A 27,338-nucleotide genomic window follows, 5' to 3' on the forward strand; every position below is an offset into this window, starting at 1 on the left:
CTCATTCCCCACAACAAACCCCTTTGAAGGTTTATAACTGCAGCTTGGTTTTAAAACTAACATATGCAGCACAGACACAGCTATTGATTCATAGAAAACTGCTTAAAACCTGATGCTACAAAAGCTACGATCAGATGCTGTAGAAACATTTCAGCACACACATACAGCTTCCGTTTGACTTCATTTTTTTAAACTTGGACACCACTTTTGGTACTGCCTACAACTGGGTAATGACATAAGAGGTGATCTTACAATCCCAAAGGCTCTAACTGTTGCTCTCCAAACGGATCTGAGGGGCCAACTTCTGCAGCTCGTTAGAACTGAGGAAATCTGCAGTCTTTGTGGAGCACCAACAGTAGTCCTGTATCAGTTTTACTCAGCTTCTCCAGGAGAGCATGCAAACTACAGACTTTACATGGCAAAGCAAACATTGCTTCCAGATGGAACAAAGGCTCCATTGTGCTCTACTAAGTCTAAAAACAGAAACCCAAAGTGTGGTTTCCATGAGCGAGGCTTGGGAAGAAGAGAGTGGCTGGCGATAAGGTAAAGGGAGAGAAAAATTTGAAAAGTAATGCCTGGCTAATGCAGCGAGAGCCTTCATACTTCAGACAGCGATCGTGGTAAGAGATTTGCAGGGCATTCAACTGATGTGAAATGAAGATATTATTCCCCGAGTGGTTTGGGAAGCAAAGCCATGCATAACTTTCCTGCACGGCAGCAGCACATGGCATGGATGTGAATAGCGATGCCTCCCATCACTAACGTACCAAATGCCTTAATAGTTGCAGAGATCTGCAGCGCTCTGCCTTCACAGCACGGATTCACAAACAGTACCTGTAAGACCTTAAAAAAACTGTCACACTATCAAACGAATCCGGAGATAAAAAGGGCAAATGACACTGCAACACGCTGCATTCGCAACGAACTCCAACTCAGCTACGCGCACACACACAAAATCCTTTGTTTCTGGCAACAGTTCAAACTTCCCGACAGAGCTCCTTTAAGTATTAGTCTTTCTCACCTGCAAGGCAAAGGAGCCTACACTGCTAGAGAAAAGTGACACCCTGTATCACCTGCCAAAGCACATAATACTGCTAATTACACTGCACTTCAGTGCCAGAATGGGAGACTGAAGGAAACACAGGTTCCACTGTCACTGCCTCACAGAATTGCTTGAAGACGGTTGTCAGCTAGCATGTAACAGGTGATAAAAATAAAACAGATGACCCAATTGTCAGTCAAGCTAATTTATTTCTGCCCTGAAGTATATAAAAACACGTAGATAAATACGTTGCAGTCCATAGCAGTTTACACGAAACGTCTTGAGCAATCCACTCCCATGTGGTTTATGGCAGTCCTCAGTAACAGACTGCACAGACTGGGGTACCCTCACCAAACAGGTTTCTGTCCTCAGTGCTTTAGATCAAACTTCCAAATAGGACCCAAAGATAGGGCAAGGTAGGACTTCTATGCTCAGTCTTTAGGCAAACATCTCCCTTCTCTTTTCTTCCATATATTCTTGAGCTAAAGTAGAAAGAAATCATTCCGTATCCCCCATTTTTAGTGTAGGTATTAGGAATACGGTGTTAACCCTAATATTCAGGTCACTTACACAAGCCACAGACTGGATGAAATCCTACATCCCAGAAGAGGCACCCACAGCAGGACCTGTAGGGAGCTGGATGGAAGAGCAGCAAAGAGGAATAATCCAACTGCGACCTGCCTGCATCGGCACCTAAGGCTTAGCCAAAGGGAACAGGGAGCGTCTTCAAGGAAAAGAAGAGATGAATTTTTGGAAATGTAACTCTCAAGTCACCAGGGAGAATTCTTTAACCGTTTTGGAAGAAATCTCTCTTTCTGTAAACACAGATAAGCTTCGGGTTCTTCTCTAACAAAGTTTACATGGTTCCTGAGAATCCTCACCTTACTTTCGTTTTCTAGTTAAATTAAACTGCCAGTACAAGCACAGAAAGTAAGCAGATGGAGATGAAACAAAAGCAGATAGATGCAACTGCATTTGCTAGGCTAATGCTTCTGCAGAGAGAAGAGAACAGGCGAGGCTGAGTAGGAAAGTTATGCTGGAGTAAAGATGCAGCAAAGAATGAAAAACAGAGGTACAAAAGCACAGACCGTAATAAAATAAAACCAAAAAGGAACAGGGAAAGCAAACATAAAAACAATACAGATCCTCCCATGCTGGAGGATGGAAAGGAAAAAGCATAATGAAACCATGAAGATATAAATGCTTAGCAAGGGGAAAAAATATAGTCACACTAAAAATTAAAGTGGGGGTATAATTAAATACAGAGCACATCTATTTGATTGTAATAAGCTGCAGACAATTGCTTGCAGCTCATAGCTCTATTTTGGCTTAAATATTTCAGCTTCGCTCTTGAAAGACTTATCTTTCACCAGAGGTCTTGCAAAGTCTCTACAGATCATTAAGTTCCTAGAGCTTTCGCAACACTATGCACATTTTAACAAAAAAGGAACAAAGAGATGAAGCAGGAAATGAAAGGCTTAATTGGAATCACAATTTGCCCCTTCATTCCCAGCCTGTGCTTCAGCTGCCAGTTCACAAACTCTCTCCTACTGATCAGCATTCAGATATTAATATACCTGAAGATTTTGATGATTACTCCCATGTATACCCAAGCTTAAAATCAAGCCATTCTAAGGCAGACAACTTTTTTTTCCCAGCAATTTGCAGGCAACAGGCACCGCTGAAAGCAGCCCTAGCACACTTCAGACACACACTGTTTGTACATCAACCTGCTCTAACATCCTGGAGGTACCTTACCTGCTGCTTATTTTCAACTTCATCCTCCTTCAACAAAAGCAGTATCAGAATCAACATAACCAACAGTTCCAGAACTGTTTCTTATGAAAACTGGAGACACATTTGCACAAAAGGGAAAAACAAAAAGGAAAATCATACCAGGTGGAAAAATTCAAATGCAGGTAGTCCACTATGGGAAGGTCTACAGCCCTCAGAAGAGTTCGAGACAAATTTAGTTTCTTCTTTTTGTTGTTGTTTTATTTTATTACAGAAAGGTAAAACTGCCCCTAATGCAACAGTCTATGTACAGCTGTTCAGTCTATCTATATCCTCGTAAACACACATATATTTCAAGAATAACAACACAGGTCCCCAGAGGATGCTTTTTGTTGACATATACTCACATATACTTCATTGTGATCAAAGCGCTTTTTCAGATTATTGATGAATGAATCTTCATTAAGTGGCTCTAAAAGAACCATATCTCCCACCCCTATCATGTCATCTAAAAGTGACGTCTTGACCTCCATTTTGGCCATTTCCTCCTGCAAAGAAAGGAAGAAAACAAAAGCAAAGTTACCTCAAAGTCATTCTAATTATTCTAATTTTTCATAGGTGTTAACCAGCAATATTATCTACGGTTTACAAATAAAAACCCCATCAGATGACACTTCTTTAAATTGTTTCCCTACAGTGCCTCTAATTTAAGTTTAGATCGGTCCATATCCTGATCTGAATTTCCTTCTCACCTTACCCGCACTTCTCCAACCCAAACATACTTTAAGTAGAAACCAAGCACTTGAATTTGCTCAAAACCCCACTGTTTTATCTGCAATCATGAATAACGTACTCTAGAGTGCATATAATTCATTACAGTGCTGCTCTTGTTTACCTGAGGCTATCAAATTATTTCATTTTCTAACCAGACTTGATGAAGTTACATATTTATTTGTAATTTTACTGCTTAAGACGCAACAAGGCAGCTGATGAGAACAGGCTACATCTACATAATTGGAGTGGCAAAAGGCAGAAGTGGGGGTAAAACAAGGAGCCAAGATCAACATAACCAGTGCTGATAAAGTAATTCAGATGAAGCAGTCAAGGCGAGGCCAAAACTCAATACCTATTTGACCCTTCCACGTGCTCATCCCTCCCATCCAAATGCTAGAGAAGATTCACTGAGCCCTCTTGAGAGCTCCGAGCACCCAGTCACCAATTTCAGTCATCATGGTGATGCTTGGGAATGAACACCGCAGCAGGAACAACTCTGCTGACAACACAAACCAGGAACCCACTACTGCACGGCTACAGTGACACAGAACAGCAATGGAACTTCCCCCATCAGCTGTAAACTCTCAGCTATTGAAGACTACCAATCTATCCTTGCTCCCCACACCAGGGCAGGCATATTTTAAGTACTTTTTTTCTCGGTTTCCAAAAAGTCTTTTAGCAGTTAGTGCCTCATACAATCAGTGTTAGCTCACCATTGGAGCTAACCCATTCAACGGCTAATCTAAAACAAGTGTAGCCTTTTAACTCTCGCTGGTGTCCACAACCACTACATGCCGTTTGATTTTTGAGCAGTGAGTGACATTTGAAGGACATCAGATCAGGGCTTAAGTCACGTTTGATGTTTTTCCAAATTCAGCAAAGAGAAGCACAGCTCCCCAGGCAGCTACGGGAAGCACTACAACAAGGGCCCCAACCTGAACCAAGCCTGGGAATTGCTAGAAATTCACATGGAAAAGCAAAAACAGTGATGAACTATGGTAACCAACCAAAGCTGAGTCAACTCCACTAAACAAACAAAAAAGCATTCATTTCAAACATAAGCATTGGATAAATATATATATTTTTTTTTAAGAGAAAAAGGCTTTTGTTCTTAAAAGTTCACCTCTCTGAAGCCCCCAAAATATCTTAAACATTCACAAAATCTTTCCAGAGGTACCGTTTCTATTTCTGCATCCCATTAAGACTAATTCTTTACACTACCAGTCTTGTTTCTGTGACCCCATAACTTTCTATTGAGCAACAACTCAAGTCCAAATAATTTTTGAAGGCTGAAAAAAAAGAAAGTTCTTGAGTATGGAACTTATTAAATAATGGGTTTGTAGCCAAAAAAAAAGGAAAAAAAAAAAAAGAAAAAAAAGAAGTCCTAATATGGGCAACTGCAACCTAAAATTAAACTTCTAAATAGCATACCTCATCTACCATTGTGAAATGACGTACCACCTACCACACTTAATGCATCACTGCTTGGGAATTTGAAGACCAGAGCAGCCAAACCCATCAGGAACGCTTGCATATTCCCAACCTCAGATGCACAAAGACACTCTATCTACTTCTAAAAGCTGGATCAGAAATTTGTATACAGTTATGAACTTACCTACGCATTTAAGAATTTGAATTTTACAGTCAAATGCTTATTTTCATCTTGCTGGGTATTTTTTTTTCCCCCAATAATTTAATATCATGCTACAGTAAAACTATTTCACTGACTGCCAGAAAATATTATAAGCATGGGTGATCAAAAATGGACAATATGCCTACATATATCCCGCTAAACAATGAAGCCTCAAAAACATTTGAGTTGCATAGTGGCTCAAGTTCTGCATAATATCCCTAAAGTCAGCCATCAGTGTTTCAGTACTGTCAAGGACAGCCAACAGTTATGTCTGAATTTACACAAAACATATTAAGATTGAATTTGATAAATAATTTAACTTACTAGAAGCAGTTAATCAGTTGGAGAAAATCTATGCATATAACACCCTCAAAACACCAACTGCTAATTTTAAAAGTAGCTCTAAGAACACTCAAGTTGACATGCTACACAAACTTCAAAAAGCATATATATAACCATACACAAAAAACCTTGATGGAATTGCAAGATGAAACTTCCATCAAGACTTTTCAGCTTTACGTCACCAAGCTCAGAAACTCAATCCAAATCCACACCCAAGTATTTATAGAAATCTTTTCTCATCAGTCCCAGTGAGCTCGTTCACCACAGTTTGGAGAATTTGGAGAACCGTACACCAAAGCAATCTGCTTCTTCCTCATACACATTCTGGCATCCTTTCAGAGTTTCCCAAGAATGATGTTCATAGAACCAGGACGATGAGCGGGCTGGGACCAAAACGTGCTCTCAGTGGCTCAGAGACCAGAAACAATTAAAACCACAGCTGTGCTGGTTGGGGAGCACCAGCAGACAGGAAATTAGGTTAGAGGAAAGAGTCAGAATGTTACATCCTTTAAAACAAAGACACCCCACCTGAACAAGCTCTACAGGAAAGCTGGGGAGAGGCTTTTTATGTATAAGGGCATGCTGCAAAAAGACAAAGGGAAATGGTTTTAAACTGGAAGAGGAAAGGTTTAGACCAGCTATTAGGAAGACACTGTTTACTGCCAGGGTGGTGAGACACTGGAACAGGTTGCCCAGAGAGGCTGTGGATGCCCACTCCCTGGAAGCATTCAAGGCCAGGCTGGATGGGGCTGTGAGCAACCTGGTCCAGAAGGAGGTGCCCCTGCCTGTAGGAGAGGAGTTGGAACCAGATGATCTTTCAGGTCCCTTCAACATGAACCACTGTGATTGTATGTTCAGTTATTTTCCTAGTAAGGCTCTCGAAAGGGAGATTTTTTGTGGGGTGGAAGTGAGGCTCTGTGTGAACTCGGCCAGAATTTCAAACTGGAAATTATCCACTGATTTAAATAATGCACTGCTTTTGTGACTACAACATGTCATTTTGTTGACATCAAGAAAAACAACAACACTGTACAAAAGATTACAGCTGCCAGTCGCTGAATTTTTCATAAGGCAACCAATTACCTCAGCATAAAAGCAAAACCCATCTAACACAGTCTTAAACTTAGATTCTTCATCAAACGTTTCCTGAGCCCTACCACGCCCACTTAAAATCTTCCAAATTTACCTTCCTTATTCCCCACAGCACACATTGGCAGCGTTTCAGAACATCTCTCTTTCCTCCATCCATTTGCCAAATCTCTTCCTCCTCGCTCTGGTTTTGCGTCTAGGCCTTAACTCAATGAAGTGAGAACAGTTTCAACACTTTTCCATTCCCAGGGAATTTAAAAAAAAAAAAAAAAAAAAAAAAAAGCTTGTTCAGTAATCCCTCACAGCTTGACCTATTTTAAGTTGGACACAACTTGCTCTGCAGAAGGGCTGGGCAAGCTACACCCGTAACACACTTTTATCCACACACTGTTAGACATAGGTTTTTGGTATCCATTGCTTGTAGGCCCTGGGACTTTCATCCTGCACGCACATCCAGCGAGGCCAGCTGGATCTCATCCTTCCTGTCCCTCTTGGCCTCGAAGATGGCAAATTGAAAACTACACTCCTCCCGAGCCACAGCAGTCTTATCATCAGCCCATCTGAAATGAGAACTAATGACAGCTATAAATAGGAGATGATACAGAGAACAGGCAAACCCCCAAAGCCTTGTACAACTACATTCACATTCCTCAAAGGGGAAATGAAGTAATGCCACATTATTGGCATAGAGCACGCTATGGAATTGTCCAGGTTTTTCCACACCGTCCTCATACGGAGGAACAAGAACAACTGGAGCCAGGCAGTCCTCACTCAGCACAAGTTTGCATTTGCTACACTGGGATTACTACTGGCAGTAGAGGGGCTTGCAAGGTTTCCCGTGGCATTCCAATAGGGCACAATTTTCTTCCCACAAAACTGTCACAGCAGAGATACTGTGAAATCTTATATTTTAATAATAAGAGAAAAAAAAATAAAGGCACATTTCCAGACATCAACACATAGGAAGATCTTGATTCCACCCAAAGAAAATATCACCTTTGCCTCCAGACTCCGTAGTGTTTTACTCTCTGGACACACAGCAGGATGCAACCAGCAGCTCATATCTGCTGCCCAGCAGCTGTGCGCCAGAAAAACCTGCAGACCTAGTTCAGCGATGGTCCCCATCACCATCAGAACGCCGAAAAGATGGGTGTGCATCCATCTTTTGTGCTGCAGGGCACAGCACGATGCTGCAGCTCAGGCTTCTTGAGGAAGTCTGACAGATCGCAGTCAGGAGGGTTAAATGGTAAGGATGGCAACAGCAGCAAAATGTACTGCTAAAAACCAAAATTATAGAATGGTTTGGGTTGGAAGAGATCATTAAGGTATCTGGTTTCAATCCCCCTCCTATAGGCAGGGACATCTCCCACTAGACCAGGTTACACACAGCCCCATCCAGCCTGGCTTTGAACGCTTCCTGAGTGGAAGCATCCACAACCTCTCTGAGCAACCTGTTCCTGTGTCTCACTACTCTCACAGTAAAGAACTTCTTCCTAATATTTAGTCTAAATCTACCCTCCTCCAGTTTAAAGCCATTTCTCCTTCTCCTTTTGTTACATGTCCTTATAAAATAGGTATTTCGCAAAATGCTCCTCCAACTCTTCTTCTTTCTGCATGGCCTTCTGCATACCTTGTGAGCTCATTTCTGTTCTCCACCAAGCAGCGCCACAGCCCCACTGAACACTCCAATATTTTCCAAACTAGAAAAGTTTAGTTCGTAGCTTTAAATTTAGATAAATTTCATACCAGCTTACTACCAAGCAAGACCTGCTATCATCTGAAAGCCTTGTGCAACTTCTTCTTCTGAAGGCACTGACCATCAGCCATGCATACAGATTTCTTCAGTAGTTAACAGCAAATAGCTCCAGTAAATTGCACCAGGCAAATGTAACACTGGGGTATATTTGTGTTTAGATTGCAGGAATGTTTGCATCAGGCATCAGCCCAATGGGAATGGCTCTTTAGCAACATCAGATTACTGCAGAGTTGCGCACCAGTGACTGCAATTTAGATGACAAAAGATTTGCCCAGAAGAATTCAATAGCAGAAACGAGCACTCTGTGGGCTGGTGCTGTGGAACAACAGCAAGGATTTGGCTACAGATTGTGCAATTTTCAGGAACCAAACAGGCCACTTAAGTACTGCTGAACAACGGCAGTCACGTGAAGCAACATCATCCTGCAGGAGCGTAATGATGAAGGCTCAACTGCAGCTTAGAGAAATGCTATAATTACACTCTATTTGGGAGTTTGAAGGATGTTTACTGGGACGTTTTCTCTCGCTGCCACAAACAGCAGCTTAAACAGCCTCATTAACAGCATCAAAGTGATAGAAACATAAAATCCTACAACGGCTTGTGTTGGAATGGACTTCAAAAATCATCTAGTTCCTAATGTGAGCAGAGTTGCCAACTGCCCAGAAGCCCATCAAGCCTAGCCTTCAATGCCTCCAAGGTATGGAGGGCAGAGTAGAGGTAGACAATCACCTCCCTCTCCCTGCTGGACACCCTTCTGTAGGTGCAGCCTAGGATACCATTGGCCTTCCAGGCTGCAAGAGCACAGTCCTTTCTCAATGCTACGGAAAGAGGTTTGGTTGCCATTGCCAGATTGTTCTGGGGTTTTGGCTTTACAAACCCCTGCCACGTAAAAGGTGCGCTGGACCTCATCACAAAAAGAAATTAACTGGAGTCACGTGTGCAGCATGTATATCAGCCTCCTCCTCCCAACAGAAAACCAATGTGTAACACCTGGGGATGGTAAGGTGCTGGGTTTATGCTTTTCTAAGTATGTTTTCTGTTTCTTTTCCCTACCAATGAGCACAACACCAGCTTGGGCATTGCCTACTACATTAAGAGCCTGCAGGGTGCACCTATTCTACTTCTACTTCATACTCCCAGAAGTACCAGTTTTCAAATTACTTGCAATGACCGTTTGGCAACCATGGCACAATAACCACCACCTGTAAGCACACATCAGGCTGACCTGTTTCCAAAGGCAACTTGCTTTGAAGCTGAGTTGCCTGGGTCATGCAGTCACACAGGCTTTGGGGAAGCAGCTGTAAAGGAGCTATCAAGCTATTCAGAGCCTGAAAACTGAAAACTGTGGGGTTTGTGCTTGCTTTTTTTTTTTTAATTACTTACGTTTTATAGCGAGAACACTTAGGGCAATTTCAATGCATCTGGAAATAAGTTCTTCACTAACAAAGCTGTTTTGATGTCCAAAATTTGATCAACTTCCCGCTGATTTCAGCAGAAACAGGATCCATGGCTGCTGCTTACATTTAAGCTTTTTTAGTCATTGTCTAACCACCAAGTTTTGTACTCATTCCAGGTCCACATCTTCGGAAAAGGATAAAATACTCAGGAGAAATGGGAAATCTCTCTGTACGATCGATGAATATACAGATGGCATAGCATATCCAGGAGCTTGGCTGAGGTAACTGTTACATTGGAGTAAGGGAAGAAAGTCACTCACCCTGTCCTGAGCTCGCAAAATAGACTCCAGTGGAGCAGATCTCCAGAGAGATCCTTCCCCACTGGTAGTCAGCTCTTAATGGCTCTAGGAGAGGGGCAGCCAGGACCCATCTCTTCCTGCAGCACAGGTGAATTGCCCTCACCTGTGCTCCCGTGGCTGACTCATTGCTCACCTCAGGTGATCAATCAGAGGTTCAGGCCATGATTCAGCAGCCCCTCACACTCTCTTTTGTACATACCTCGCTACTATCCTCTTGAATCTTCCTCGAAACAGGGAGTCAAAGTGACTGCAAAACCAAAAATTGCCCCATGTTCTGCCTTTTTCCCCTAAAGACTACATTTGCTACATTTCAAATGGACAGTGTTCTTCAGCCCACAATTCTGTGATTTTAGAGGTTGTCAGTACAGAACACGAACACAGAAAGAAAAAAGCCTCTTTTTTTTTTTTTTTTTAACAAAAACCAGCTCTTGCTACTGGATAGTCAAGGGGTGTCATTTTAGACCCATTATCTTCATCTTTCAAGCTGCCGCTTGAAACTTCCTGCCAATTTTTTGGGATCTCACCCAGTCCAAAGGTTAGGTTTGCACAGTTGTTGCAGAAGCAGGGCAAGGAAACCAAGGTAGTCCTTATTTATTTTGGGGAGTCCTCTTTGTTTGCTGTATGCGACGCAGCAGCAGCTTGCTGCCACATCGGAGCCTATCATCAAAAGATCCCCCCGTAGCAGATCCTCACAAAATGCTACTCGAAAACAACCCGTCTCGCAAAGTCAGAGCATTTCTTTCAGGAGAGGTTTCACTCCCCTGGGAGCAATCCAGCAATCAGCAGTAATCTATATCGATACCATTCCTCCTTTTATGATTATGCCATTTCTGCTTTCCTTCCGACACAAGCACGCAGGCACAGAGCAAGCTGCTGTGCCCTCCAGGCAGCACAGGAATCACGCACTCCCAGTACTGCCAAAAGAAACCTGCTTGCGCTGTGTCAGTAAAGGGTGTACTAAGAGATACCTTAACACCCCTAATACATGCTAATCTTGTCAAATGTTCAGGTTCCTTCTCCATTCGACATGGTGATAAGCCTCAAAGATATGCAAAATATAAAATAACATCATAAGTAAAGCCACAGCTTCATACAGCTCCAACCGCTGAAGGGAAAGAAGCCACAGAAAGTTCTCCCAGCCGTCCTTGAACCTGACTTAAGACAGAATATGGACAAGTACAGAGATCCAGATCCCAGAAGAACTGGTGGTGTCCCGGTGTCCCCAGCCACCCGTCACCAAGTCCCCATGATAAATGAGGATAGCTGTGACTGGGAAACACCATCACATGCCCAGAGTCCAGTCCAAGGGCCGGTCTACAAAGCAAAGTCCAAGTGCCCATGCACTTGTATCCTCTTCCAGGACTAAATTCTGGGTAAAAATGCAATGTACGTGGCTGAGAGTGCTGTGTATTTTCATAATGTTTGCTTTCCTGTTGTTTAAAACAGGAGGAAAAGAAGTCCAGAACACCACCCAATAGATTTATCTATGCCCACTGAACCGTCCCTCTCCTGAAAAGTTCACCCAGCAGGCTCAGCCAGCATCCACAGCTGCCTTGAGATGGACATGGCAAGCCATGAAGGCAAACCACGTTCTTTCTCTTGGATGTTTTCTAGATAAGGGTAGATAGGGCACCTAGGGATATGGTGCTGGTGGGTCAGTCATGAACCAGGTGATCTCAGTGGTCTTTTCCAAAACCTTAATGATTCTATGATTGAAGGGCAGAAGAAGCGTAGATAACTTAAGGGCTGCTCTTAGACAAGTACATCTCAAGCACTGAACAACATCCGCAGTTTGGTCATTTTCTTTCTCAGCAGTCACTTTCAGTAGTACATCTGAAACCACGGCATAAAAGCCATCAGTTTTTAAATGAAGGTATCTCCATCCTTATCAAGAGGCCTCCAGGAAAACGCGGACAGTTCAAAAGGCTGCATTTCGACACATGTTAATCCCTCCGCTCCAAAAGTCCAGGAGGGCAGATGCCAGCACACATTCTAAAACCTATCAAGATAAACCAAGTCGTTCCCAAACAAAATGCAACACCGCACCTCCCCAAAATAGCTCTAAAGAAAAGAGGAAGGGTAACAACCAGTCTTAGGGCAGACAAACTCAACATGCACTCACAAGTACAGAGCTTTTCCTCGCTTTGTCTCAGCACGCGTTCCCATCTGGCAGTTTTGGGAAGCCAGAAGACTCGTTCCCAACTTTCCCGTGTCAGAAGTGTGCTGCAAGGTACGAGGAGCTGGGCTGCAGCCTTGCTTGCCAGAGGATTTATAGGGGTTTCTCCTGGAGCAAGCTTCATTTCAGCACAGCCTCAGGCTCTTTGATCACTCAAGGTAATCTCCAGAGGCCTTTTAACCACCGCAGCCTGACAGCTGGGTAACTGAGCAATGACGGCAGTAGCTATGTCTATTCTGCGTGTTTGAGCCTGGTGCCAAAACCACTGTATCATACAATCGTGACTACTATACGCTACAGCTTCTCCAGAGAGCAGTTTGTCAGCCTTCTCACCTTTCATGAGAAATAGCTCCAGCGGCATGTCTAATTCCTAGCCTAAGCGCATTCATGGTCAGCTAATAGTTACTTCTTTCTTGCGCTAATGTTACTGGTGCTTCGTTTTGAAATGTAAATGTTTCTTCTCCCTGCCTGGTGCTTCCCTTCCTACACCACAGGAAAACGTTTGGAGAAGACCTTCTCACGGTCCAGCTGTACCCAGGTCTTCCTGTGTTCCTCCACGGCTTCCCCATGCCCCACATTCCTACAGGAGCCCTTCTCTGCTCACACTCCTCCCCGAGCCCAGCATGGCTGAGCAGGGTTAGCAAAGGCTGCACAGAAGATTCCTAGAATCTTCACAACCACAACCAGGAATATTCTCTCCAAGAAACAGGGATCCCCGCTATTCTTTTTCCTTCTCCAAAGCAGCACTCTTCACCCACCCTCTGCTACAAAACCCAACCGCTCCTACAGGCACAGTCCTACTCACAGACATTGAGGCTGGGAAGCTTCTTCAGACTCTCCGTATCCAGATGGTTCAGCCCATATAAGTTTAATTGCTCCCAAAAATTACCTCTGTCCATCAACCACCATCTTCCTTCTTTCTCCAAGCCTCTGCTGACGAAAAGGGAGGATAGCTGGTAGTCTGGACAGCTTTATTTTATTCACAAAATAGACTTCTCCTGTGATGTCTAGTAAACATGAGCCCCACCAGGCAAAGCCGCCTTCAGACACTCAGGCAAAGGGCTCCAGCAAAGCTGCTTGGCCAACAGGTCACCGGTCCCTGGGCTCCCAGAATACATGGGGACCTCTGCCTCACTCGGCCAGCATCACCATTAAACTGCTCCTTTACTTCCTGGGAAAAACACTGGCAAGTAACAGTAACACCTTCACTTCCCCTCATCAGCTTTCCCAAAAGTAGAACTAACTTCTACTAACACCACTGTCTAAAGAATCCCATGCAGCAATGTCTTTAAGGATACCTCTTTGACACCATTAACTTCCTATGAATAGCTTCAACACAAAGGCATTAAAACACAGAGAATAAGCACAGCTTCCTTTGCTCAGATCTTCCCAAGATACAGAACTCAGCACCCTATCCCTCAGCAGATTCCCACTTTCATTTCTGAGTGCAGGTTTCCAAAGGTCAGCATAAAAAACAGCATTGGAACTTGACATGTGCTCCACTGCGCATAAAAACCAGTAACCCCAATGTTCCCATTGCAGTAAGTCCTCCAGTTTAATCGTTCTTACTCTTAATTCTAAGTACCCTCAGTAGTGCTTTAAAATACGCCAACCATGAGAATCGTGGAAAACCACAGAAAAAGGAGCGGGGAAAGAAAAACATGAGGCCTCGCACACAGAGCATACTTGTGGGCCCAGGAAACTTGTACCCATGCTCACCAGGCTGTGGCCACTAACTATTCTTTGAACGGTTTTCTGCTGACAGTAGGAAAAAACACAACACAAGTCTCTCCGCACTGACTGTATTTGGGAACTAAGGAAACCTACAGTGAGTAATTCTCACAGTGCAGCACCACCAACCCTTCTACTCAGCACAGATAACTGGCAGCTATTCCCTCTTTCTCCTTCCTATGCACTTTTTTCTTCCTGGTATCTTTGTTATTCTGCGTCTCGCAGCTGAGAAGGGGACTGGATAAACCGTGTCCATCTGCAAAAGCATCTTTTGAGACTCCGCTCTCTCCCACAAAATGCTTCCAGCATCACAGTGACTTTACCAGTAGAACTGAGATATAGCTAGAAATTGAGAGAAGCATGCTTGCAACTAGAAATGGAAAATTTCCCAGTAACAAGGAGCTAGGAAAGAAAAACACTAACACTGTCCGTGTGGTTATGCCCTCAGCTCTTTGCCTGTAAAAAGAATTCGGATCATTCTAGCCCTGCATTTGGACGACACATTAGTCAAAAGTCTCAGGTCTGCAGGCAATCCTTAAAGACTCCGAAGTTACTTAAAATTGAGATAAGCAAAAAGTGAGATAAACTGCTTGTTTTTACAACAGGGTTCTTCAAACCGAGAGCAAAGCATCAAAAATGGCAGGAATCGCAGAAAATGGCCAGGCATACCATAAATGTACATTCCAGCCCTGCTCAAAGAGCCCAGCCCATGCTGGGCAGGTCCCTGAGGAGCACACTGCACAGTACACAGCCACCAGCATGGGACTACAGGAATGCGATGTGCTCGAGGCCTGGGGAGGACAGGGTGAGGCACCAAAGGCACGTCAACGAGTAGGAGCCACCTGGATAGAGATAAAACAGCTCAGCAGGAGACCTAAGTCAAAAGTGGTTAGAAAGCATGGAAAAGAGTTAGTGCCCCCACTGAAGGATGGAAGATGGGAAGCCCAGAGACGGTCACACAAAATCCTTCACTCACGAGCAGAAAGGCTTCTCCTGTTCAAAGAGGAAAGCATCTACTGTACATCTTCTATGTAGTTACATGTATATGAAGGCACACAGAAAGGTTTGGAGAACCTCACCTTCCTCTTCCCTCAGCCCCTGTCCCCCAAGACAGGGGCTGTCCATAAGTGAGACGAGGAGATCCTGCCCTCCACGCTCTGCTTAGACACTCAAGTCTGGAGTTCTACACAGCAAAAGAGCAAAACTTTCACAGTCTACAAGCAAAGTGGGACACAACTGCAGTGGGTGAATGTTTTGAGACTGTAGCCCAGGTCAAGACTGATGCTAGCAAAGCCACTAGCAAAGACTCCCAAACCTGTGCAGTTCTGGTTCTCTCTGCAGCAAATAGGACAAAGAGCTGCAGCCCTTCCCAATGTCCCATCAGGGAAAAGAAAAACCTTTCCTTTTATTTCTTTACAATCTGGGTACAGCAAAACAAAAGAAAATCAGTGCTATTCTTTACTACTTCTTTATGACAAAGCACTCCTTGGTGCTAGTTTATACATCAGAAATCAGGCTCTGCTTTCCTTCTTTCTGGAGGACGTGAATGGCGAGGTTACATAAGGGTGTAATCAGAGCTGTTACTTCCTTTCCCAGCTGAAGAGAAAAAGCTGTGGATCAAGTTACAGACTCAAGGGCCGGACATCACTACTGCAGCCTTCCCAAATTTTGCCCATAATCCCCAACAAGAGAAGACAAGAGAAGCTGCATAGATTTTTTTTTTTATTACAATGTTCCGAGAATGTAAGAGATGATGTATGTGGTTATTAGGGAAAGAAAGAAAAAGAAAAAGAAGTCCATATTTTTGTCTTTCATCAAACTCAGGAAATTCCCCAAGCTTGAAGCAGACAATCACTCAAGTCACCATTTTCCATTTCAGCTTGTTCTTCACAAGCCCAATAAAAAAGATGAATGAAACATAATGGAGGTGTTAAAGGAATGTGTAGATGCAGTACTGAGAGACATGGTTTAGTGGGAAACTTTGGTGGGAGGCAGACGGCTGGACTGGACGATCTTGGAGATCTTCTCCAACTTTGGTGAACCTATGACTCCGTAAGGGAAAATGTATAGCACAGCCTAGCATGCAAGCAGACTAAATATACAGTAGTGCAGTACCCACCAGTAGTGTTTAACATAGACTGATGCGTTCATGTTTGCCCCAGCAAACATGTGGGAGGAGGCAAGGTGGTGCCCAGAGGGCCCACAGCAGCACCAAGCAGTAATCCAACTCATTCCACTGGTGCTTTCCTCACCTTCCTCCCCGATTCCCAAGCTGCTGCTGACGGAAGATGAGATCAGAATCCTGCAGGAGGAATTTCTGTTCCCACAGAGCTCAGAGGAACCAGATGATCTCAGAGGTTCATGTGAAGCAAGTCCACGACACTTCCATGAGGCAGAATATCATCAGAGCACTGCCAGCAGTTTCTTAAGAGTGCACAGTAGGAAAAATTAATGGCTTTGCTTATGTTTCCAATTTCTCTCCCACTTCCTCCTCCCATTTGCCAGACTCTGTCTTCCCTTCCCCCAGCAGCACACATCTGCCCTTCTGAAGAGAAGCGCAGAGAGCCTTGCACAGCAGCTGAAGGGCTAACGTGCATCATCCAACTCAGCTCCATGCCCCAGCGTTGTTCTCCTGCACAGTTCCACCCTACAGACAGGACTTAAGCTCACACAAAAACAAATCTCTCTATATAAGAACAAAAAAAAGGCAAGTTTCTGTAAGCTAAGATGCTGCGAGGAGTTCTTTCACCTCCACCTCATACAGCACTCGCTTTCCTCTGCTAGCTGCCCTCACACCCGCCACCCAGCGCAGCACCCCACACCACGCAGGTGTTCTCACAGACATCCATCCCTAAGGACGGGAGGGAGCTGACGGTGCCCCACAACACCAACGTTTGCAAGCGGTGACCACTGCACGCCTCTCCTGGAACAATGGGCACAGAGTCACTGCTTGGAGCGCCACGTTAAAGCTATTTAGAACCAGGCTGGGACAGCTGGAAACAAAAGCACGTGCGACAACATCGGTAACACGAATGCATTAAGAAGCAGCCGAGCTCAGGGTTACGACAGGAGAAACCAATTCCTCCTGCCCTCACACCACACGCTTTGGGGGAAAGCCATGTTTTCGGCAGAAGGCTTCACAAAGTAATAATTCATCCGGAGAAAGACGAGCAGCTTGCTGCCAGCCTTCATTCACAATTAACAATGGGACGGCGGGACACGGGAACCTCATGATTCAACACAAAAACTGCACCGTCAGCCATTTTACCTTGACCTTTACGTTCCCCAGCGGTAATTTCTAACCGGGCTGCATTTTGGACAACCAGTTACGCTAACGCACGTCGGAAGAGCGGCAAGCTTTTATATCATTCCTTTCGGTCACCTCCACCCTTCGGAGCGGTCCCGGTAGGCACGCCGACCCGCACCGCTCGCATCTCAGAGAGGCGAGCCGCCCCGGAGCCCCGAGCGCATCGGCCACGCTCATCCCGCCCGGGGATGCGCTCGGCGAGGCTGCAGCGAGCCCCGGAGCTCCGCTTTCCGCTCCCCTCCCCGCATCCCCGCCGCTCGTTTGAATGAAGCGAAGCCACGCTCCCTCGGCACTGCCTCCAGGCGGGAGGAAGCAAATGCCGCGGTCCCCCTTGAAGCGGCGAGCCGCGGCAAGTCTCCTCCCGCGGCCCCCCGCGCCCCGTCCCGCCGCAGACCCGCGCCCCGTACCTCGGCAGCCAGCCGCAGACCCGGCGCCTCCCGCCCCGACACCGCCCGGCAGCAGCCGCGGGGACCGGGAGCGGCCCCGCCCCGCCCCGCCCCGCCCCGCCCGGCCCCGGCCCGCGAGGGGCGGAGGCGGCGGCCCCGGGCCGGGAGCGGGCGGGGCGGGCTCGCAGCGCCGCCCGGCGGGCACGGAGACTGCCCCGGGGGGCGCCGTGTGCCCTGCGAGCGCTCTTGCCATTGAAACGCTTCTCTTGCTGCGCTGTAAGAATGTATTTTCACCTCCGTGCCCGTTGTGAAAGGAGGTCTCTCACTGCCTGCGCTCCCTCGGGGGCAGATCGCAGCTCTTTTTAAAGCGCGACTTAGCAGCTAGCGCTGTGTCTCACACTTTGGTCTGTCCTGCCTTGGTAAGAAACGTTGATTCTGAAAGCAACTTTTTTCTTTCCCTAAAGCAAATCAGTGCTGTATGAAGGCTATATCACAACTCTGGCTTGGACTTCTTAGTCACTCCATCTGCCGGACTACCAGAATTACCTATGCCCAATCATGTCCCTCCAGGTGTGCAACTCTGCCTCTCTCCTTGAACAGAACTGATACTTCAAGGGGGCTGTTACACCTGGGGTAAAAGCACGGTCTCCCTGATCTTTCTTTCAGATATCTAGGATACGTACTGATTGACGTGAGGAGGAAGCTGAGTCAGCAGGAGTAACTGCTGGCGAGCGGGCACAAGGGTGATGGGTTGGTGCTTGGACTAGATGGTCTTAGAGGGCATCCCAACCTTAATGATTCCATGAACTCACTCCCTCTCTCTAAAAAAATAGAGCAAACCCTTGACAGAACTGCAACATAATTTGGACGTCCATGTTTCTAATCACGCTCTTAGCCATAAAACCAAGCTTCGTCCTTGTTCCTGTACTCAGTGAGAAACTTCTGCGCGCTCACGGAATGTCCCAGCTACACCTCTGCTCTCAAGCAGTGGGACCGAGCACACTCTGGAAGCCTGCAACACTTTCCAGCTCAAGCATAAACCAGCATTCATAAGACGAGAGATTTTGCTCTAAGACTGAGCATAGTGATTTAGCAATAGTAATCTCTAGCTTATTCATTACGGAGAATGGCCACAGGTTTGAGCTCTGTCTTCAGCAGGCAATCTGAACAACTCCAGTGCTGTGACGAGCAAATAGGAAAGCAAGGACTCCCATGAACGCAGCTTATCCTGCACTCACCTGAAGCAAAACAACCTGCATTCAAGTTGGATTGAGCAAGCAGCAGTTCTGTACCAGCTACATCTCCTTTGTGCTTTAGAAAGCATCAGTTAATTCAGTGCGGAGATAGACGTCTGCTTTCTTTGACCGTGAATCTTACATAGGATTGTATTCCCACCCGTCAAAACACCACCAACTTTCTATTTTGCTGTTATGCCTATGTTTTCAGCCGAATAGGGAGAAATTATCAAGCAACAGCAGTACAACTTCAGTTAGCATGCTGTTTTTCTCCTTTGCAGCTAAGACCCACGTAGGGCAGCCCAAAGCTCTACACCTATAAGTTGGGAGAAAAGGTCAACCCGACTTGGATGTTTCATGCTGAAGGTCTTGCGACAGAGAAGGACCTCCCTGTACACATAACACGTTTGGGACCCTCACGAAGTACTCCTGGAAAGTTGCCCTGTGCCACCGCTAGCACTACTGAGATCTTTGTGTTAGCGCGCACAAGTTACAATAGTGACATATTACAAGTTTCATTTCTACAGTCGTTTCCTTTGAAAACACATTCCTCAGTGTCTAACTACCCAAATGTCTCTGCTTTTCAGTTCAAGTGTAAGTTACATCCATTAAAATAAAGAAAAACATGGAAATGAGAAAGTCAGCAACACAAAAGAGCTACAGAGACCTTCTGCTACCCCGGTAATCTGCAAATTTGGAACACATTTCAGGAGTTTAAGGATGAGTTTGACCAGAAGCAATGCATGCGGTTTCAGACTTCCTAAATACTCCTTTCCTCCAGCACCCAAAGAATTGCACTGCTGATGTTAGGGAATAAAAGATGGTCCCATATTTTCCAGCACAACAAAATAATCTTTCCTCCAGCTAAATAAAAAAAGAGCTTTTCAGAGGCATAGTTACATGCATCCTGTGACAAACAGCTCCTGAAACAAATGAAAAGACCATATAACTTTGGGAGAATGCTACGTAAATTCAAAAGTTCACATCAGATCAGTCCTCAGGTTAGTGACAGGGCTAAAATCTTCAGTCTGAGACCACGTAACACTAGGGAGAAGAGTCTCTTTGAGTACTAGAAGGCAAACATCACCGCTGAAATATTTGCACTGCAATCTCTGGCATACGGTGAAACACAGCCTGAAAATATTTGCGGCAGAATAATTGCAGATAATCTGGTCCCATCCATACCCTTTTCACAGAACTCTTTAATTTTATAATGCTTGCGTCTTTGTGGCTCCCCAGGCACGACATGTGTTGTTTTAATGATAGAGTTGCACTACACTGAGATTTCTAACTGCGTGTAACCCCTATTTGTGGGGACTCTCCTTCCTACATGCACATGAATGTGGCAATGATGTGGTTCTGTGCTCTGCATGGTCATCTCATATTGAGGACTCTGGTTAAAAGGAAAATATTTTCTTGAATTATAGATATTAGACCAGGACTATTTTGGGGAACACAATTACTCAGCAGAAGTGCTGGAACTGAACTGTAGTACGTGTAAACTTTCGGAATTAAACCCAGTATATTAAAATAATAAAGCCCGCATGTCACATATTGGGGCTTAATAAGTTGCAGCAGACTGGGAACGATCACTCCTTTGCGGTCGTATGAAATGATGTGGGATTTTTCCTGCACCACGACTTCTAATGAGGAGTTCTGCTTTACCGTTACTATTACCGCTGTGTGAAACAGGTCTGCTATTTCCGCTAGGATTTGAAAACCTGAAAGCTGACAAATGAAAGCAACAAAAGATGGTGTTGCACAGTTTAAGTTGACAGAAGTGTAAAGGAGAGTGACCTGGGTCTTCAGCAGGAGGCTGTGAAATCTTAACAAAGACCTAATAAATATTAATACTGAACCCGGTGCAGACAATTACATGTGAGGAAATTATTTTGCATATGTTTCCATGAATCGTGTATTCATATTCTCACCTTTCTGCTTTTCTTAGAGTAGAATTTAAACAAGAACTGACCATGCAAGCTGTGGCTTCAAAGCCTTTTGAACTCCAAGCAAAAGCACAGGCAGATGGAGCATTCAGTCAGGCTCTTCGCTGGCTGCCATCCTTCTGCAAATGGCAGGAACCATGAAAGCGGCATAAATTACAGACAGGAGCGCAGCACAGAAAAATAAATGGCTACAGAACCCAGAAGCAATACTTCTGGAAGTTCCCTCCATATCATTCTGTAAGTCCCAGAGCCTTCCACTTCCCCTGCCAGCTAAAGAAAAGAGATGAGTTTAACTCGGGCACATTAGGACAGCTTTTTCTTCCAACTTAATTGCAAGAAAAGCCTATGGAAGGTAATGCAGCTGTGAGGAATGTGACTGCACACGCCAGACAGACACTGCCAGCATCAGTTCTTCCTACATTCCCCAGCCGTTAATTACTCACTGGAGGTTATGCCTCCAATGCAATTTTTTTATTCTCCAGCTTTATTACAACACAGTGAACTCTTTAGGAGTGTTTTTGCCAACAAGAAGCAAATTAACAACACATTACAGTACGTTTCCGCTGCCATCGCAGGTGAGCACAGCGCTTGTAAGAGATGCTATTTGCAGCCCCTGTTAAAGCAAAGACCTTGGAGCCAGCCCCAGCTTGGCACAGTGAGCCAACGACAGCTCTACTGGAAGACACAAGGCTGCAGTGATCTAAGTGGTGCCTCAGCCAAACCTTTAACTCCGTCCAAACAGAAACACAGCACAGCAACACAACCTTCCTGTGCACTGCCCTGTTAACTCACCATCAGTGCAGCTACTCAGGCTGTTCCACCACCTTGATGAATCCAAGAACATACTCCATTAAATGTCAGCAAATTAATCACTAGTCTGCCAAAATGCAGCTTTTATGATCGCTGCCAGCTTTCACTGAGCGTGTGTGATTTAGCTAGTCTCTGTTACCATTATCCCATGTAGTACACAAATTGTCATTTTTAAACAAAAAAAAATGAACACGTTATAATAAAATCCTTCATACATACGGTACCATGCGTAGGTGGTGCTATGCCACGTATTATCCAATAATAGGTATTACCAAATCGTTTGCTTTCATCGTTCTCACCAATAGATGATCACCGTCTGCTTTCTTCCAAACACCCACTTTGTTATTTCATATCCACTTATTAAGGAATATCCTTGTGTCGCGAGTGGCAAGAAACGTGGAGAAAGGCCATAAACCAAAGCGCTGCGTCAACCTGCAAGGACCTGCAGAGGGCAGGACAATGAAATTCACTGGTTTGGGGGTATTACCCAGCACTCCAGAGCTGTTCTAAAGGTCACAAATCCTGTGCATAAATAGAGGTGTTGCTAACTGACCCTTGCTAAACTGACTGGCTACTTGCTTAGACAATCCCTAAACAAATATTAATTGAAAGAATCCAGAGGGCACATGATCTCAGAAGTAACCAAAGACGTTCCATCGACTTTGGTCTCAATTACTCAACAGCTTGCACACAGAAAAAGCACACTCGTGAAAGAAGCCAATCTACTGCTTTAATACAAAAACGCAGCTAGAAAGAGCTCATGCAGAACCCTATTGTTTCTGTGATGACTCCCTTTAGGAACGCACAACTCGGAGAGGGAAAATTGCTAGAAAGCTGCTGTTTCACTGCATCATTTGTCTGTGAGATCTCAATCATCAGCTTAACTTTTGAGTTGCTCTTTCTGCCTTAAAATATGATGAGAGAGGGATTCTGAAGGAAACAGACCAAAAGGCAGTCTTTCCTCCAGCACAGCACCCAGTGCAGGAGACAGTTAAAAATCATTTCCTTTGTTCTTCGTGGAGTACAAGGACCAGTCTTTCCATACATCTTAGCAATACTGAGAAGCAGATGAAGAAAAAGGATGCCTACCTCTCCTATGTATTTTGCTTCTTAGGCTTCTGCGAAATGAATAAGAAGAGTCCAGATTAGTTAGAGTTACTTGTTGTTAAATCTAGCAGCCACTTAGCAAGAGCGACGACAGAAAACCTTGCAGTAACAGGATGCACAGTGAGGATGTGAGGGTTGCTGTCCATACTTTACAGGGAACCATTCTGTTAAATGGTTTAGTATCTGCTAAGCGTGCTGTTAAAGTCGGTGGCGTGTTGGCGACGGCGCAGAATCGTTGAAACACAGGACAACAAGCAACATGAAAAAGCAGCTGCTGAGGACTCATACGCGACTCGGGCCCTTGAAAAGGGCACACATGAGGAAAAAGCTCCTGTGATTCAATTCCGGGGCTTCGAACCTGGAAGAGACACTTTTTGCAGGGTGCCCTGGTGCACGAAGTGGAGCTGGTAACTTTATAAAGATACCACACTCCAGAAGGCTGGATTCTTTACTGCAAAAACAAAGCTGGTAGACTTCAAGCAAAACTACGTAGGTTATCATGAATACTTTTGACTGTAGGGAGAAAAATACATGGCTTGAGTCCAGAAACTCTCTCTGCCTACATAAGCCTGTAAGAGATCCTTATTCAGCAAGTTTCCTACAAAAGACATTAATTTACATTTTCTTGTTTAAACAACTTTCTCCATGTGAGAAATTCCAGCAGAGACAGGCTTGGAGGAATGAATGAGTGCTGCAAAGAATTCCATCTATCGCATACAGACACTTGTGACTGTTGCCATTTTGGGTCCCAAAGACGATGCAGAGACTGGGACATCAGTCCCTGTTAATCTGCAGCTGCTCTCTTCCTGGCAGTGCAGTTTGAGATACACGAGGTACTAAACGGGCTCAGATGAAAGGAAAGGTTTCTTTTAATTGCCATCACTGTTAATGAACAACTTAGTCCTGTTCAAACATTCAAACTGCGATATGGGTGAGTGTCTCAGTTTATCATGCCCTCAAGCTTTTGAACAGCGAGATTTTATTTGCTAAGCTTCGGCTGGTCCAAGAGGAACAAACTTACCCTGAGAGGGATTGGCTGAACTTGAGGTCTGGACTTTAGATAACAAAATGTTCAGGATTTGATGCAATTTTGCCTCAGCTACCTTTGCTGAGCTTTGAGCTGTCCTTGCAAACCTAGCAAGTAAAGCAAACTGCCATGGAACCCTCCTGCAAAATAGAAAGGCGTAGTCTCATTCCAAAAGGCTTTTACTTGAACATTCTGTGTCTACAAGTTAGAGAGAAATGCTGAATCTTTGTGCCAAAAGGAAAAATACAAACACAAATGGACGTGCTAGCGTTAGCTATGGTTTTCTATTTTCTATGCAATTAGAATAGCCATGCAGAATAATTAAACAATGACAACATGCACTCCAAGTACTGTTGCATAATAGTTTCACATGAATTTATTAATCAACACATCACTGATGAAATATTCAATATGTCGTGCTGGGGCTTCCCGCTCCTGCCCCCGGAGTGAACTCCTTTCCTATCTTTCTGGCACACTCAGCATCGGTACTACTGACATTTTCAATGATACCATAGTTTTATCTTTTTGATTTTTTGAAGAAAAAACATCTCAATAAAGACAAAGTATCAGCCGAGATGCCCAGCTGCCCACAGAAACAAAGGCCCATCTTCTGCAAGTGAGATTCAACTAATTCAGTGGTAAGTGCTCTCTTACTTGCCAGTGGTATTCATTTAGTCCCTGACATCCGTTCCAACTGGAGTGGAAGGGTTGCAGCTGCTTCTGCAGCATTGTCCATTTCAGCCCCCACTGCAATGAAGCCCTTAAGAAATTTAGTGGGGCATCAACCTCATCTCTGAGCAACCTGAGCCTCACCATACCCACTAGAAAAGACTTTTTGCTTATATCTAACCTAAATCTACCCTCACTGAGCTTGAAGCCATTTCCCCCTTTTTTTATCACCACAGACCCTGCTAAAGAGTCTGTCCCTTTTTTTCCCCCTTTAGTTTGTGCTCAGCTTCTTTTCTGGAAGTCACGCCGTAAGACTGGAACTTTGCTGGTATTGGGTGGAGGGCCCTTCATCTTTAAGCCTGATCATGCAGCTCAACTACTACATCCTTTGGGAAGTCTGGTGTAGTCTTGTCTTGCCAATAAATCAAAAAAATAAATAGCTAATGCTAAACACTGATATTAGACTTATATTTTTTCAGTTGGCTCCTGCTGATAAGGAACAAAAGCAAAATACCTCAAACTAAATTTAAAAATAAACAAACACAAGTGTCAAATATTGTCTTCTTACAGAGCTAGAATATGTGATATTCTCTTACCTCTGTGTACTCCTCCTAAAAAAGAAAGTACTACATATTCCAGTCCCACAGGGCGCCAAACACAGACAGCCCCTGAGCAAACAAAATAAGTTACTCGGTATAATGAACTACAAAGACAAGAATATGAGATTATAAGAAAACACACAGCTGTAAGCACTAGCTGCAAGGCTTAGCATTCACCGCCATAACTTCTTTCTGCTGGGCTTACTCTGATCCCTCCCTTTCACACTGCTAAAGCAAGTGGGTTTTTTCCATCACTATGGAACTTCTATGCACTGTTTTTGCAGAGAGAAACAGACACATACATGAGTCAGAAAGCCCCTCAAAGTCAGTGAAACGAACACTGGATCATGCATCTCTTGTTTGAATGTTTGACACCCCCCAAAAAACCCAAGAACCTCAGAAACTAAAAGCCTGGGGAATTTCTGCTTTGGCAGGCCTGGAGTGAAGCATTAGCCAAACACATTGCTATTGGCATCCAGTCTTGGAAATTTTAACCCAGCAAAACCATAGCTTGCTTCAGTATAATTAAAACAGATGCTCAAACCGGGGATTGCCAGGCTAAGTTAGGAAATTACACACAATATATTTTAACAATCAAAACGTCTTGAGTAATCAGGAGAGGTGGAAGTAGTATTTCTAGCTGTGAAACTAAATCAGGAAAATTGAAAACATTACACATAGCAGTAATTAGATGTCAGTTTTCCCCCAGGCTCTAGAACAGTCAAAATGGACTAGCGCTATTAAATCTTGTGTTCTGTAGGTCTTAATTTTTGCAAGCCGTGTGCCTTTTGCAAGTCTCGTGGCATTTTACAGAGAACTGTAAACCATCAGCCAAGCTCTGCATAAACGCATGCTATTTTCTCCAAAGCATTGCTAGATGTTTTGATGATGTTGCTCAGATAGGTAAACTTACATCTATGAGGAAAGCAAAAATAGCATCATCTACTTACGTGCGCTTCACTATATCTTGGTTGAGGGGAAAAAAGCCATTAAGCAATTTAATGATTGGTTAAGGAGAGCTCACGTCTAAAATCATTAGGGTCTTCTCAGCTATTCTCATCAAGCTCCATATGGCTTCTATAGGAAACAATTATCATTTTACAAGAAAAAGCAAGTTTCTGCCCAACTTGTTCAGTTTTTAACAGAGCTTGATCTATTCATTCTGCTATTTTGAAGTTACTCTCCTCATTTTTTTAATGACTTAAGAACCCATTCTGAACACGGCTATTGTCTCTTGGACAGAGCTCCACGTCTGATTTCCATCTATATTAAGTGCTCCTGATGACTCTCTCTAGGCATAAAGACGAACTTCAAGGAGCAGTATGAAACTCAAACAGATTGCCAATGTCAGAATGAAGTAAAGTGGTCTCATTAGAAGGGGAGAAGTTAGGCTCCCTAACAATTAAAAAGAAAAAAAGTGAGCTACAAGCCATAAGCACTGATTCTATTTTCTTCATAGATGGCAATGATCCATATGGTGACATTTCATCTACAAATTTTCTATTTGTTAGCAATATTGAGTAATAGCTTTCTAGTCATGTGTTCTGAATTAGCAAATAGTGCTATCCTCAAACTGCTACAATGAACTTGTGGCAGAAGTTATAGGAACCACAGGCTTGCAAAGCTTAAGCATTGCTAATTTGAAGGCAGAATTTAGGTAATTCAGCAGTTTTACAGTCACACTCTGTAGGTCCACATGGATAAGTTACAGGTAATGTATATAAGACACAGAATACAAGAAACCCCCTTTATCTAATCTGTAATATGGCTCCTGCACTCCTTAATATCACTGGTAGAAGAAGCTTTCTACAGCTTTCCTTAGAGAAATCTGAGGGGTGGACCATAGACCAGGTCTAAATGTTAAGTCGGTTGAAAGAATGAATACAAGTATTAACCTGTCAGGTCTAGGGCATTCTGAATTGTTGTACTGAATCACATCCAAGTTCTAGCTGCAGGCTGAGCTTTGCTCAGGCAGCCAAAGAATCCAGAGGCACCAAAAGCTGCTCGTGGGCAAGGCCATCCTCTGCTGAACACTTCCAGTGATGCTTTTTGCAATAAAATTTCAATTTACTAAGCAGCCTGGTTCCTGAGAGTTACGCAGACAGGCAGATTTCGCTTGTCTTTTTAACTTTGAATAAACAGATTATCTTCCTGTATTTTGCAACGTATTTAAAGGAAAGCATTGTTTCTCTTATTGCTAATATTAAATTAGAAATAAA

General features: G+C 44.2%; 1 protein-coding gene across 7 annotated transcripts in view; it reads right to left on the reverse strand.

The window, feature by feature from the left end:
• Positions 1-27,338, reverse strand: part of MYO1B (myosin IB) — a 123,002-nt gene that overhangs the window by 78,047 nt on the left and 17,617 nt on the right. For 5 of the 7 annotated variants that reach the window (XM_085227863.1, XM_085227859.1, XM_085227862.1 and 2 more), the window contains one exon: positions 3,184-3,324. In XM_085227863.1, the coding sequence (XP_085083989.1) occupies positions 3,184-3,318 (135 nt within the window). In that variant the 5' untranslated portion in view covers positions 3,319-3,324. Of the gene's footprint in view, positions 1-3,183; positions 3,325-17,747; positions 17,904-22,016; positions 22,145-27,338 lie in introns of those variants that run through there. The other 2 variants (XM_085227858.1, XM_085227864.1) reach the window with 2 other exon arrangements.

Source organism: Meleagris gallopavo, chromosome 7, assembly GCF_905368555.1.
Source record: "Meleagris gallopavo chromosome 7, MGAL_WU_HG_1.1, whole genome shotgun sequence".
Taxonomy (NCBI): Eukaryota; Metazoa; Chordata; class Aves; order Galliformes; family Phasianidae; genus Meleagris; species Meleagris gallopavo.